At 38.9% G+C, this 15,639-nt stretch overlaps 1 protein-coding gene across 2 annotated transcripts in view; it reads left to right on the top strand.

Annotated features, from left to right (window-relative positions):
- Nucleotides 1-15,639, top strand: part of Rab3b (RAB3B, member RAS oncogene family) — an 88,020-nt gene that overhangs the window by 60,736 nt on the left and 11,645 nt on the right. For both annotated transcript variants that reach the window (XM_063235193.1, XM_003463066.5), the window contains exon 3: nucleotides 13,325-13,443. In XM_063235193.1, coding sequence (XP_063091263.1) covers nucleotides 13,325-13,443 — 119 coding nt within the window. The remainder of the gene's footprint in view (nucleotides 1-13,324; nucleotides 13,444-15,639) is intronic.

The raw sequence follows: 15,639 nt of genomic DNA, 5'->3' as shown, positions 1-15,639 counted from the left end.
AATGAGGGTGTGAAGGACAGGAAGCGTTTCTCTAAAATAGGTGCTGTGATCCATCCATTTGACAAGTATTTGTAGAACGTCCAGGATAGGCCAGATACATTGAGGAACAATGAGGAAGCTCTATGGCCTGCATTTCATCTGCTTGAAATAAAATGCATCCTGCCCCTGAGCTCATTCCAACAGTTATCACTGAAGTTCTCCCCCTTACCCCAACCAGCTTGGCCTGGAGGGGGCAGCCGACCCTGCCCCTGCACACATTCTGGTAACCATCAATGAGCTGGCTGGGAAAAGCAGCAGATAGCACCGCACCAGTGCACCCAATGGTCACCATCAGCTACCCATAGCCAACACTGGGTAGAAGAACCAAAAAGTCTCACTTCAGAGAAACTGTAGCCAATACAGAAAGTGCCTGGGATCTCACTACCCACTTGTCTGGAAGAACCCAGGAATATGTCAAGACAAAGAAGCAAAAGGCAGTCTGGTGTCTAACCTAAGCAGAGCTGTTCCAGGAGATGTAAACACAGAAGAGATCGGAAGTTGCACACTTGAAAAATCTGAAGTGATGGCAACTGAAGTAAAGAAACAACTTCATAAGGCTATAAAAGAAATTAGAACAAAAATACTATCTCAGGTAAAAGAAGAAATGACAAACATAATAAACGAATTGCTAAGCACCTCTAAAGAAGACATAGACAAAAAAGTAGAGGAGCATAGGAAAATGAGGGAAACCTTGAATGAACAATATAAAAAAGATTTAGAACACATGAAAAAGATTCAGAGATATCCAGGAAATTAAAAATTCTATTGAAAGCTGTAAAAACCGCTTAAAAGAAACTGAAGATAGACTTTCAGACCTTGAAGACAGGTTTGCAGCTGGCACTTGCAAAATAAAAACTTAAAAATAATAAGGAACCAGGAAGTGACAATTTAAGGGCTGCAAGACAGCCCAAAGAAACATAACCTAAGAGTAATAGGTGTGAGTGAAAAAGCAGGGGTCAACACAAATGACATTAAAAATGTATTTACAGAGATAATAAAAGAAAACTTCCCAAGCATGGGAAAAGGAAGTGACATTCAGATAAGCAAGGCATATAGAACTTCAACTAGCCATAACCAAAGTAAATGTACACCCAGACCTATAATAATCAAGATCCCAGAAACTCGACACAAGAACAAAATATTAAAAGCTGTTAGAAAAAACAAACAGATCACCTATAAAGGAAAACCCATCAGAATCATGACAGACTTCTCAACACTAACCATGAAGTCAAGAAGAGCTTGAACTATTTTAAGTCCTGAAAGAAAACAACTTCCAACCCATGCTGATATACTCTGCAAAATTATATTTCAAAATTAGTGGACAAACAAGATACTTCCATAACAAAGAACAGCTGAAGGAATTCATGGCCACTAAACCAACCCTACAAAGAATACTGAAGGGCATTCTAGAGAGAGAAAAAAGACCATGGTTCCAGGAACAGCGGCAAAGTGGGGATTGCCAAGCAGGGCAGACAATGAAATGGAGGGGAAAAGTAGGCAGCCAAAGGCAAGAAAATAGCATGGCAGAGATGAGGCAGTGCATGTTAGCCATAACCTCTAATATAGATGGCCTCAATTCACCGTAAAGAGAAACACAGGCAGAGTAGATCAGCAGACAGGATTCGTCAAGATGATTTATATAAGAAACACATTTAACTTGAAAGAGAGTCAATAGACTGAAAGTCAAAGGAGAGAGATCAATCCTCTGTGTGACAGGGAACCAGAAAGAAGTGGGGGTAGCTTGCCCATCAGCTGCAGACTGGATAAGAAAGACATGGCACTTTTATACAGTGGAAAGCTACTCAGCTATAAAGATAGCCCTGAGGCTCTTGTAGGTACATGGGTACAACTTGAGATCCTGCTCATGGTTGAGATGGTTCATAGTCACATGGGTGAATATCGTGTTGTCTCCCTTGTATAAAAAACTAAAGGAGTTAGTGGGATTCAAAATTCATAATACATATTGTGAAAGTGAAAGGGGTGAAAGTGTATAAAAAGTGGCCATTGTTAATCTATTATCATGATTTGAATCCCGTGTTATTTTCATTGTTCTGTTTGGTTTGGTTTTATTCTATTTTGATTTGTCTAATTTTATTATATTTGATGGCATGGACAGCTATTTAAAGATAACAAAATATATTATGGTAGCCATAGTTGATTTCCTGTTATCTTGTTTTGAGCCCTGTATTGCTTTCATTGTTTTGTTCTGATTGATTTTATCCTATTTTGTTTTGTTTGATGGTATCAATCTCTGATAGTATAGGCAGCTACTTTGAAGATAACAAGAGGTATTATGGTAGCCTTATTGTTTTACTGTTGTCTTGTTTTGAAGTCCTGTACTGCTTGAACTATTGTCAAGCTTGTCCATTGTCTTGTTTTTATTTTATTTTTTTATTGATACCAGGGATTGACCTCACGACCACATGCTTGCAAGGTAGGCGCTTATGCCACTGAGCTAAATCACCAGCCCCTGTTTTTTATTTGTTTTATTATGTACTATTTTGTTTGATTTTATTATGTCTGATGGTATGGGCAGTTCTTTTGAAGTTAACAGGAGGCATTATGGTAGCTGTTATTGATGTCCTTGTATTTTGTTTTAAAGTCATGTATCATGTTTATTGTTTTGTTTTGATTTGACTCTATTCTGTTTTAATTCATTTGGTTTTATTCTCTTCAAAATAAAAAAATAAAATAAAACAAACTAAAAGAAAAACAAAAGGAAGGTGCAGCTCAAGCAAAGAGTAGCATATGCAAAGGCCCAGGGGTGTGAAAAGGCAGTGTATTTGGGAGACCATATGTAATTAGGCCACTTTGGAGTGTATTGTTTCAGTCAAGCAGTGACACCGAATGAACTGCAAGGGAAGCCTCATTTGGATCTTAAAGGTCTATGTCCACTGAGAAGCTGTGGGCTTTAGAAAACCAGGGAAGAGATTTACACACAGAGAGAGATGATGAGATTTGAATTTTAGAAAGACACATCTGCCATTCACTGTGTTGTATACAAAATGTTGCAGGTATCCAGTCCGTCTATGCTTTCCACAAGTATTTTTGGGAAGCACTCGTGAGCCAGGTGCTGTGCAAAACCAGATATCCTGTTCATGTGGCACTCAGTTTGGCAGGGGAGAAAGACCTTAATCAAATAATTACACAAATAAATACAAAATTACAGTGGAGGAAGAGTGCTACAAAGAAGCACATGATGCCAGGACGGCATATAATTGGAGCATCTGGCATTGCCAGAATGGTCAGGGCAGCTTGTCCTCTGAGCTGAGCCCCAAAAGAAGCACATTAGCTCAGGGGAAGGCACTGAGAGGGCTTGCTAGGAGGGGAAGTGCTCCAGAACCACACCCAGTGCACATTTATCTATAGTAAAAAGATACTATTGATGTTAAGTAACTACTGTGTTGTATTCATCTGTTTATCTCTCTTGACTTAGAATCAAGCCCCCTTGAGCATTTGGAAGAAAAGGAGAAGGCAAACCCTTTATGTACTTAAGATGATTGGAGACCAAAGTGCTATACCCCTCACCTCTCCTTCCACTGGGTTTCTCTCACATTTTCCTTCAGTGGGTTTCCAATCCCTCTTCCTGTTAAGGTCATTCTGCTAATAGTCAAGGTCCCTGTAGCAGGTTTGAAGATACAGCTTGTGAAAAGATACAAGATCTGGCTTTATGTGAGCCCTTCTCCATCATTTCCTGTCTTTCACCTCTTTAAACCTCAGTTGCTCCCCTTTGTAAAATAAAGAGAATGGTCTTTTACACAATTTCTCTAGGAATTAACTGAAATAATAAAAAAAAACCTTCGTAAACATCAAAGGTTAGATACAAGGATTTGAATATTTAGAGGGATTCCAGATTTATTTATTCCCTGTGACTCCAGGTAACAGAGATAATCAATGGATAAAGTACCACAGATAGGTTTCAGCTCAACAGTGGAAGAAAGGTTTGAATAATCAAACTGTTTATCAGTGGACCTTGAGAGGTGCCTTGAGAGGCGGTGGGCAGCCAACCCTGGAAACATGTGGTATAAGTATGCTGTATACTTACAAGGATTTCTTTTTGAATGAGAAGGTAAACTGAAAAGTTTTTTTTTTTTTTTAATTTTGTTACTAGGAATCAAACTCAGGACCTCCCGCTTGCCAGGCATGCACTGTGCCACTGAGCTATATCCTCAGCCCATGAAAAGTTTTTTTTTTAAACCTAGAATTTAGCAGTCTGGTGATCAAAACAAGTGTAAAAACTGGGAGAGAACACATGTGATAGAGAGAGTGGCATGAACAGAAATATGGAACAGAAATAAGTGTGGCAGCTGAGCACAGTAATAATCCCAGCAGTCAAGAGGCTGAGGCAGGAGAACCACAAGTTCAGTAGCAGCCTGAAGAACTTAGCAAGTGTTTGATGCACAAGCACTCAACCTGTGTCACACTTTTTTAAAAAAGCATTTTTATTTTTATTTTGATCTGGGAGTATAATTTGGACATACATATAGTGCCTTGGCTAAAAAAGTCAGAGGAAGAGGATGAGGGAGGAGAAAGGAGGAGAGAAAGAGGAAAAAAAAAAAAAGAGAAAGGAACCCAGGCACACATGGTGGCATATGCCTGTAATTCTAGGATACTGAGGCAGGAGGATTGCTAGAAGTTCAAGGCCAGCATAGACTACCTAGTGAATTCAAGACCAGTGTGAACTACATAGTGAGACTGTCTCAAAAAAAAAAAAAAACCCAAAAAAAACAGACAAACAAAAAAGGAAGGAAAAAAATGAGTATAGCAGGTGTAGTTCACCATGAGGAATATTCACAGCGATGTGAAGGGTTCATTTTGGAGCAAATATAGAGTGCTTTGTGCATCAGACATGTGTTTTCATTTAAACCTTACAGGTGATTTCTAGTTTATGCTGTGGTGGAGGGAGATTGTTAGTCCTGGAAGCTTTATCCCTGATTAGAAGGACCTCCTATCTGCAAACTGCATAGTGGCTTGGGGCCAGTCCTAGGTAGCTGAGAAGGATTAAGAGTATACAGTTTGAATAGATATTTCTCAGATGAAGAAACAAAAAATTAAATAAATATATGAACAAATGCTCAATATCACCAGTCATTTGAGAAATGCAAATTAAAACAGCGCCTAGATTCCATCTCCAGAAAGAATGGCTGCCATCAAGAAATCAACCAACAACAACTGCTGACAAGGCTATGGGGAAAAAGGAATCCCTTCTCCTCTGTTGGTGGGAGTGTAGACTGGTACAACCACTGTAGAAATCAGTATAGACATTTCTCAGCTAAAACTAGAGGTTCCATTTGACCCAACTATTACCCTCCTAGGTATATAGCAAAGAGTTAAAAGCATCATACCACAGTGATATATGCACACTCATATGTGTAACACTATAATTTATAATAGCTAAATCTTTGAAACAGCCCATACAGCTCTCAACAGATGAAAGAATAAAGAAAATGTATTTATATACAGTGGAGTACTACTCTGCCATAAAGAAAGATAAACTTGAGTCATTTCTTAGGAGAATGGATACACCTCAAGACCATAATTTTTTTTTGGGTACAAGGGATCAAACTCATGACCTTGCATGTCAGTCAGGCACTTACACTGCTGAGCTAAATCCCCAGCCCAAGACCATAATCTTAAACGAGATAAATAAGACACACAAATTTAAACATTGCATTGTTTCTCTTACATGACAAACCCGAAGGGTAAACAAAAAGGTAGTGGAGGACAGATTTTGGGAAGTAATAAGAATACGTTCAACAGGGAAGAGGAACAAAGGAGGGGGCAGGGGGAAGGGAAGTAAGGGAAAAGTGGAAAAAAACAGGAAAAAGTGGAAACAAAGCTTTTGCAAATGGGGAGGTGCAGACAGTATGAAAAAAGGGGTAGGGAATGAGGAAAAAAGAAAAATTAAGGTATATTACGTACAGGTACAAATTCCCTATGATGAATGTGATCAGTGTTCGACAAATATGTACTAATAAAAAATATAAAGTTAAAAAGAATATATAGTTTGAAGAATATACAAGGTATAGTGACACACAGTATAATTCCCAGCTACACAAGGGGCAGAGGCAAGAGAATTGCTTCAGCCCATGAGGTCAAGAGCAGACTGAGCAAAAATAGTGAGATACTGTCTCAAAAAAATCAAAACAATCCCAAAATACTGTCGGCTGTGTGGACTGTAGGCTGTTGAAAATTCTGTAGGTTTTGATCAAAAGATGGAATTTGAAGTCTGAGTTTTTATAATTGATTTATAGTTTCTATAGTATTTTACTTAAATTTTATGACCCTCATTTAACTCATATATAAAATGGGGACTCAGAATTGACCTGCTTCATGCTAACATAACAATTAAAAGAAATAATGGGCAAAAAGTGTCTTGGAAAGTACATAGGCTTTGGAATCAGATCTAGGTCTGATTCAAACTCTGTCATGTTCTGGTTCAAAGATCTTAAACATTATTTAATTTTCCTCATCTTTTAATTGAAATAACACTACTCCATTACTTCAGTAGAGATTTTGTTCTGAAAATTAATAACCTAAGGAAAGAGCTTAGTATATGTTTGGTATATCACAGTGCTCAACTCGGAGATTTATTTTGTTGCTGCAGATGATAGATGACATCCTACAGACAAGCGTTATTGAAGTGCCCTGCACACTAGGTGCTTGGTTAATGATTTCCTGTCCACTTGCCTGTGTGCCTATTAGCCACTGACAGGGCTGCTGGAGGCGAGGACCGTAAGTGTCTTGTTCACTCCAGAGTCCATCTCTGTCATAATGCTGTGACCATAGGAACAGCAATGAATGTCTGCTGCTGAGAAGTGACTTGATTGTTCCATGCCATGGTCTCCTTCCTTCTGCAGATACTCAGTGAATCACTGCTCTTTATTGTTCCTCCTCCTCATCTCCTGTTTGCTTCTATTTCTGACTACTACCTTAGGAAGAGGAGTCAGTGTTTGTCAACATGATGCTTAAAAATAAGCTGGGCATGCTGGGTACACTCCTGTCAGTGCAGAGGCTGAGGCAGGAGGATCACAAGTTTGTCCATAGCCTAGTGACTCAGCAAGACTATCTTAAAAAATAAAAAGAGGTGTGGATGTAGCTCATTGTGAAGATGTTAAATTCAATTCAAGTACCCCCAAAATAAAGAAAATTCCTAAAAATGAGGGACATTCAGGAATGATTTTCTAGGCTACGTTCTCAAGCACTGAATGATGAGAGCTGGCTTATTTTCAACTTTGCTTTTCTAATGTAACAATGACAATATCAACAGTAATAACAACAGGAGTTACTAAGAGTTACTGAGCACCAGTCCTGTGCCCAGTGTTCTTACAACCTCACACAGTTAGTATTATGGTTACCACTTTACAGATGAGGAACCGAAGGCTTTGCAATGTTTTAAAAATTACCGAGAGATAGAAGACTCAATCAAAAATATGGGCAATTGAAATGAATAGACACTTCTCTGAAGATGGATAAGTAACCAATAACTACATGACAAAATGTTGAACATCTCTGGCCATGAAGGACGTGCAAATGAAAACAACACTGAGATTCCATCTAACTCTAGAAAGAATGGTTATCATTAAGAATTCAAATAATAACAAATGCTGGTGAGGCTGGGGGGGGGAGGGATACACTTCTACATTGTGGGTGGGAGTGTAAGTTAGTACAGCCATTATGGAAATCAGTATGGGGAACCTTCAAAAAATAGAAATAGAAATTTCATTCAACCTAGCTATTCCTTTTCTAGGTATATTGCTGAAGGAGTTAAAGACATCATAATATACTGATACATGTGTACTCATGTTTATAGCAGCACAACTCATAATAGCTAAATTTGGAAATAGTCAATATGTCCACTAACAGATAAATGGATAAAGAAAATTTTATAGTATTTATACACAGTGGAGTCCTACTGTGCAATACAGAAGGATAAATTTGAGTTATTTGAGACTAATGTTAAGTGAAATAAATCAGACACACAAGCTTAAATATTGTGTGGTTTTTCTTATATGAGAAACCCAAAATATAAGTAATTTAAAAGGCAAACTAAAGGATAAATAATAGGAAACAGGAAGATGGATTTTTGCAAAAGGAAGGGGACCAAGGGATGGAGAAAGAGAGAAGGGGACAGGAGTGAAAATAGAATTAAGAAACATGTACCAACTCCCCACACTGGATGTAATCATTAGGTACTGAAAACATGGACTAATAAAAATTGAAAAATTTTCCAGGGCTGGTGGTGCATGTCTGTAACTCCAACACTCAAGAGGCAGGAGGATCACCACAAGTTTGAGGCCTGGGGTACATAGTGAGTTCAAGGCCAGCTTGTAGTACATACTGAGATCTGGTCTCAAACAAAAAAACAACAAAAAATTTTAAAGTTAATTTTAAAAATTAATAAGTTTCATATTTGATTACTTGTCATGAGCCATACATTTAAAAATGTTTTATTAAGAAAAACCTACAAAATAGAATTTTATTCCATGTGTAAGGAGCTGAGCTTCAAGAGATAAAATAACCAACCTGTGCAAAGTCAGAAGGCTGATTAATGGCGGACCTGGGAGTCATTTTTCATTTTTAAGCTCATCCATTCCCTTTCTATCAGGCCATGTTGCTACTCTTTAAGGGAAACAGATTGAGATTCTGGCTGGAGGCAGCTGTGGACAAGTTTGAATGGAGAGGGAAGTGACACACAGTGTGAGACTTGTTCACTGCATTGGGAAGCTGGCTTGGGGAAGTGCACAACTATAACTGATGCCTCTGTCACTTCGTACCAGAACTGCTTACTTCATACCAGAACTGCTGAGTATTTTTTTACAATTTTAAAAATCCTTATTAGAACACTGTGAGGTAGATGTTTTTATTATTCCCATTTTATAGATGAATAAACTAAGATAAATTGCCTAAGGAAGGGATTGTACAAGAGATGACTGCTAGGAGACAACAGTTATTAGAAGGTATTTTAGAGGGTGCCTACTATAGTCACACAGTAAGGGCAAATTCACATCCAGAAACCTAACTCCAACTTTTAATCTTAAAATAAAATCTTCAAATCTTTTTTTGCCTGGTGTGGTGGCACATGCCTGTAATCCCAGCACTCAGGAGGCTGAGGCAGGAGGACTATCACAAGTTTAAGGCCAGCCTGGGCTACATAGTGAGTTCAAAGCCTGCCTGAACTACATGGAGAGATCTTGTCTTAAAAAAAAAAAAAAAAAAAAAAAAAAAAATATATATATATATATATATATATAAACCTCTACATCGCACAGCCTTATACCAGCCATTGGGACCACAGAGATGAAACTGATTCTGTGTCTGAGCTCATTTGTGATTATGCATCAGGGTTTCCAATTAATTGGGCTTTAAGGCTCTCCTGTCAAAGGGCTAGAGCACAGAGCCAGGCTCCAGGCAAACAAGGCTCTAAACACTCTTAGAGTAATAAGATTAAGTTAGACTGAGAAGAACTGAGACTGGTGGCAGTCCAGGAGCTCAGACAGGCCTTGACCTCTAGAACTGGAAAGTGACTTACTTGTAAATCCTACAAGATGGGGTGTAGGTACCGTCTGCAGAACCATTGGAGTCTTCCTGAGAAGCTTAGGGAGCAGAGGCAAGAGTGTGACAGAAGTGGATCAAATGCTACTGCAGTTTCTTTTTTTTTTTTTTTTTTTCCTTTTTTCTTTTTACCGGTACTGGGGATTGAACTCACAACCGCCTGCTTGCAAGGCAGGTGCTTATGCCGCTGAGCTAAATCTCCAGCCTCGCTACTGCAGTTTCTTAGGTGTACAAAACTGCAGAGCTTTTGTGTCAATATAGTATGCAAGAAATACTTCTGTCAGTAATTCCTAAGATTTCCAGTGTTAGGTGTTCACTCGTCCATCCATTTGTACATCTCCACCCATCCTTCCTTTCATCCATTAATCCATGAACTGAAGAACATTGTACTGTATTTGCTAGAACTCCTAGGTAAAAGTGCTACAGTGCTACACAGGTGGTCAGAGGAATATTCTGGTTAGCTGATTGAGATGAAACATAAGAAACACAAAGATTAAACATTTGTTTAATGAATAGGAGGTGATAATTCCTGTGCTCTTCAGGAAGGGTGGATAGTGTTATATGCCGCTTTTATTTTACTAGGTTTTGCAGGTCTGGGCCAGAGCTGAATTGCTAAGGTCATGAAGAAACTGAGCCTTGACAGAAACATAACTGTTATCCTTCATTGTTCAGCTATGCATGTAATATGCCATCATACCTTATAATTTCACTTGAATGTGATCCTACTCCATCTTTATTGCTATCACTCTAATTCAAGTCCTTATTGGGTCTTACTTGAACCATTGCAAAGATCTTCTATCCAGCCGTCCTGATTCCTTTTTGTTCTCCTTCCACGTTCTGTACACCACTACTAAGGTGATTCTAATTACGTTAACCCCCTGCCTTACAATGTTTGACCCTAAGTCAGTGACTGCAAACCTTTTAGAGCTTTCAATGATACAAACAACCCAGTGCAGCACATCTGCTCTAGGTTCGTGGCCACTGCCCTAAGTGGTAAAATCCCACCCTGGAGCACAGCATTTAAAGCTCCTTATAACTTTGTTGCCTACAGATTTATCACCATTCTTAAAATTCTTTTGCATTACCCAGCAACAAAAATTCTTCCTACTGTCAAAATACATTTCCTTTATGTCTCTTCTTGGAAAACTCTTATTTAGAAAGGTATCCGTTTTCCTTGTATTGTCAAATAAGCAAATCTGCAGGTGATGCTCCTGGACTCCATTCAGACTCCACCTGTACTCCCAGTTTTGGTACTTACTAGATAATCGCTCTGCACCTCAGTTTCCTCACCTGTCAAATGAGAATAATACCGTATACTCCACAGGGTAACTGGTAGTTTTTGTACAAATAATAGCATTCTGTAATTATTATCGCTCTCATCTTTCCAGTTATCTTCCTGAGCATATTATTGGATTGTAATTTTTACCCTTCAAACGTTGGGTGTGGATATTTGACTTGCTTTGGCCAGTGAAATGGGAAAAGCAGAGGTTTAAAGAGCCAGCACGTGACTCATGCACTATCTTTCTCTCTGGCAGTTGCTCTGTCTGTCTTTATTCTAGAATAAATAAGATATAAAGCAGAACACCCAGCCAATACTTAAAGGGTAGGTATCAGTAATGAAAAATAAAACCTTTTGTTCAAGCTACTGGTATTTTGGGATTACTTGTTGTTGAAGTGCCCAGACTGTCCTAATGGTTACACTACATCTACTTTGACATCTTCCATAACTTCCCAAACCACCGTGTTTCTCTCTTATCTGAGCTTGGGAAGCACATTTTCTCTGTACTGTTTTTCTGGTTCTGGTACACTGGTAATCACCAGTTCATTGATGTGTCTTAGTCATCTCCATAACTATTCTGAGGCTTCCTGGGAGCAGAGGTGGTGCTTATTCCACTCTTACATCACACGAAGTATGATTCATGGCTAAGGCAGTGTATTATCATAGGTAAAGGAGTCAGACATCATTGAATCTCAGTTTTGGTACTTACTAGATAATTGCTCTGAACCGCAGTTTCCTCACCTGTCAAATGAGAGTAATACCATATACTCCACAGAATTTTTCTTGCGTTTCTGGGTAACTGGTAGTTTTTGTACAAATAATAGCATTCTGTAATTATTGTTGCTCTCATTTATTTTCATTGTTGTTATAAGTGGTATTCAATCAATGCTTGTGGATATCAGTCTTTCACTGGTTAAGGTATTGTGGTATGTGCGTTGAGCTTGGAATCAGAAGATCTGGATTCAAGGCTTCACCTTTGTCACCATTTTTGTAACCTTGAGAAAGTCAGTTACCCTCTCTGCATGTTTTGCATTCTTAATTTTAAAATATAGATATGAATGACATCTACTTTACAGATATTTTATTAATTTTATTTTATTGTTTGTTGTCTTGGGGATCAAACCCAAGACCTTGCACATATATGGGAGGTAAGCACTCTGCCACTGAGTCTTTTTTTATTTGACTTTATTTTAGATTTTATAAAATTTAAATAAGATCATATGAGAGGAAATGCTTTATACACTCTCAAGCATTACACGTTCTAAAACCTTGGTGACAAGAAGAGATTGGCTAGCTCCTTGGGTATGGACAGTGGAAGCATCCCAGTGTTCTCCTGTAACATTTAGCTGTGGGTTTTATCTTTGCTTGCTTATGTGTTTGTCTTTTCAGGTAGACTATGAGATGCTCAAGATCAAGAATTGCCTTAGACATTTGGAGACAAAAAAAAATGTTTATTTTTCTTTACATAAGAATGATATATACTCATTGTAGAAAAAGTAAAATTATGTGGAAAAAACAAAAATTCCAGTAATTCTTGTCTCTTATTCAGATAATCTTTATTAGTCTTTAGAGGTAGTTTTGTTTACAGTTTTATTCTTGGTATATATATTTATATTACCAATACTATATAACACACAAGCATTGTCCCATATCATTTAATATTGATCCATACATTAATTTACATGAAATTCTTATGTTTTTAACCATTTTCCTATTGTTTTTGTTTTGTTTTTTCTTTTCTTTTTTTTTGTCTTTTTCATTTTTATCAGTACTGGGTATCGAACTCACGGCCGCCTGCTTGCAAGGCAGGTACATATGCCACTGAGCTAAATCCCCAGCCCCTTTCCTATTGTTGAGTATATAAGTTGATAATACTTTTTCACTGTCTAAATAAAACTATAAGGAATCACTTTTTTTGTGCTGGAAATCAAACTCAGGACCTTATATTTTCTAGGCAAGTGCTTGTGTTGCTGAGTTATACCCCCAGCCCAGAAAACACTTTGCATAACTATTTCTCTTATTTGCTACTTTTGTAGGAAAAATTTTTAGAAGTAATATCTTTGGGTCCAAGAATATGAACATTTTTAATGTCCTTGAGACTCCAAGAATGATTTCCAAGAAGTCAAACCAGTTTCCATTGTACATCTCACTGCATACTCATTTGTACTAAGAATTATTTAAAATAAAGCTTTTAAGTATACTAATTACCCTCTTATATTTCTTCTGTGAATCATTCATATCTCCTGCCCATTTTTATGTTAGGATTTTGATTGTTTTCTCACTAATTTCTGGGAGGTTTTAAAAATAATTTTGTTATAGTCACAGGCACAGTACATTTCCACAATAGGTGCTATTGAAATATACTTTGGATCATTAGTTATTTGGCTTGGAGACTTCTTAGGAACCAAAGCAGACTTTCCAGGAAACTGACTTATTGCTTTTCCTACCTAGGACACAGCTGGGCAGGAGCGGTACAGGACCATCACCACAGCCTATTACCGTGGGGCCATGGGCTTTATTCTGATGTATGACATCACCAACGAGGAGTCCTTCAATGCTGTCCAGGACTGGTACAAGATCCATTCACTCATTAATTCATTCAGCAAACTGTTCATGAAACCCTGACATGTGATAGGCCCTATCCTGTGTGTTAGGGAAACATGGCTCCTGCTTTCAAGGAGTTCTCAGGTGAGAGGAAAAGCCAGGCCAGTGAGCAGGCAATGAAAATATCATGCATCAGGTACATTGAGGAAGAGAGGCATGAGGGCTGCAGGAACCCAGTTTACAGAGCCAGGAAGGGTGTCTTGGAGTTGATGACACACATGTCTTTTTTTGTAAAATGAACAAGAATTACTCAGAGGGCAAAAATTTCCAGAAAAAGTACACAAATATGCAAAGACAAGAAGGCAGGTGAGAGGGTAAGAAGGGAAGATCATGACAATTTTTGTGTTGGGGATAAGTTTTTATTTTATCCTATCGTGATGCCATTTGAATTAAAAATCAATATTTCAGATTTATATTTTAAGACTAGTCTGGCTACAGTGAGAGAGAATCTAAATAGCACTCTCCTGACCCTGGGCTGGGTATGAGGCCCAAGAGCACATTGGTCTAAATTTGTAAATTCAGTTTGAGCTAAGGATGGAAGATTGCAGGTCAGCATGGACAACTTAGTCAGACTTTGTCTTAGAATAAAAAAAATTAAAAGCTTGGGATGTATGTCAGTACTGCCTGGGCTAACTCCCCAACACAGAAAAGAAAAAGAATAGAAAGGTTTCAATATGCAATAGAAATCAGTATAGTGCTTAGAGGTTTAACTTCTGAACAACTTGCACCTTCCTTCATGGGACAGTAAGTGCAAGGAGAAGGAGGAGAGAGGAGAACATGTGAGAGGGGGGGGCCAGTGCGCACTGCCCCCAGTCAGAGGAAGATGGCAGAAGGCAGGACATTTCAAAGTCAGAGGAACTGAGTGAGCCAGGGACCTAGCTGCAGTGCTGACCGGCACAAAGCCTCTCCTGTTTCATTTTGTCTATAACTATTCTCTTGATCAATATTATGTTATTATAGCAAAACACACACTTAAGTTTTTTATAGAGGAAATGAGATTTATTTAACTTTGGAGGCTAAACGTCCAAACAGTATAGTAATGCTCTGGCAAAGACACCCCTGATCACAGCACATGGCAGATAGCATCATGGAAGGAGCATGTAGCAGAGAGAAAGGGCACATGGCCAGACTGGAAGCCAGGGAGAGATGGGGATGGGCCAATAATTGCTCTTTTATAACAACCTTAAGTCACTAGAACTAACTAGGGTCCCTTGAGAATTACATTAATTCCTTCAAAGCGTAACACCCTCAATGGAATAATTAGTTCCTACCAAGCTTCAGCTCTTAAAAGCCCCACCAACTCTTACTGCCATCACGCTGGGAATGAAGCTTTCAACACATGAGCCCTCTGAGGTCAGACCACAACTAAACCCTAGCAACTACCCTTTGGGGACTCCCTCCTCCCATAAAGCAGTTGGCATGGCCGCGGGAAGCATTGCTGGCCACTTGGACCCTTGAGCTGAGAGTGATCTCACAGACTGCCCGCCAGACTCCCTAGTTCTGACCAACAAGCCAAGGAGCCATGGCATCAGCAGGAGCCTGTGTTCCCTTTTTCTCCCTCTCAGCCATCCTTTTCTTCCTTCTCCTCTTTCCTTTTAAAGAAATTCTTCCCTTTTTTCTGCTCTTGTTTTTTTCCTCTTCCCCTTCCTTTTACTCTCTCCAAGTCATAATTTTTCTCCCCTCCTTCCCCTGCTTCCTCTCAATCCCACACCTTCTTGCCACATACCTACCATGGAATGATTAGTTCTTTCTTTAAATGTCTCCACACTGCTTATTCCCTGGTAGCCTTGACCCCTTTCCTTTCTTTGATCAGTTTCTGTTCATTTTGCTTAGAAACCACAATGTCTTTTACACCTACTGACAGTTTATCCCAGAATAACCTGAGCTCCTTGCTAATCTGGGAGCTGAGAGAGAATGGGGTGGGAGGAGGGGAAATATGTAAGGAAGAGTAACATGGAGTGATACACAGTTGGCACCCAGTACTGGCCTTGAGTCTGATGACTTGAGCCCTGGCCTTTGAGTTTTGCCTCTGGGCAATGGTTTCATCCTGATTCCTGCATACCACTCAAAATCCTTGGCCCCAGAATGGGCCTAGTTTTTGTGGGGTCAGTACCTTCGGTGATTGTGAATTTCATCATTTAAGGGGATGGCATGTCACCATA

Source organism: Cavia porcellus, unplaced genomic scaffold, assembly GCF_034190915.1.
Source record: "Cavia porcellus strain 051 isolate PalLab524CR breed Dunkin Hartley unplaced genomic scaffold, mCavPor4.1 scaffold_25, whole genome shotgun sequence".
Lineage (NCBI taxonomy): Eukaryota > Metazoa > Chordata > Mammalia > Rodentia > Caviidae > Cavia > Cavia porcellus.
The sequence above is the reverse complement of the archived record's forward strand: the minus strand, read 5'-3'. Positions and strand labels throughout refer to the sequence as shown.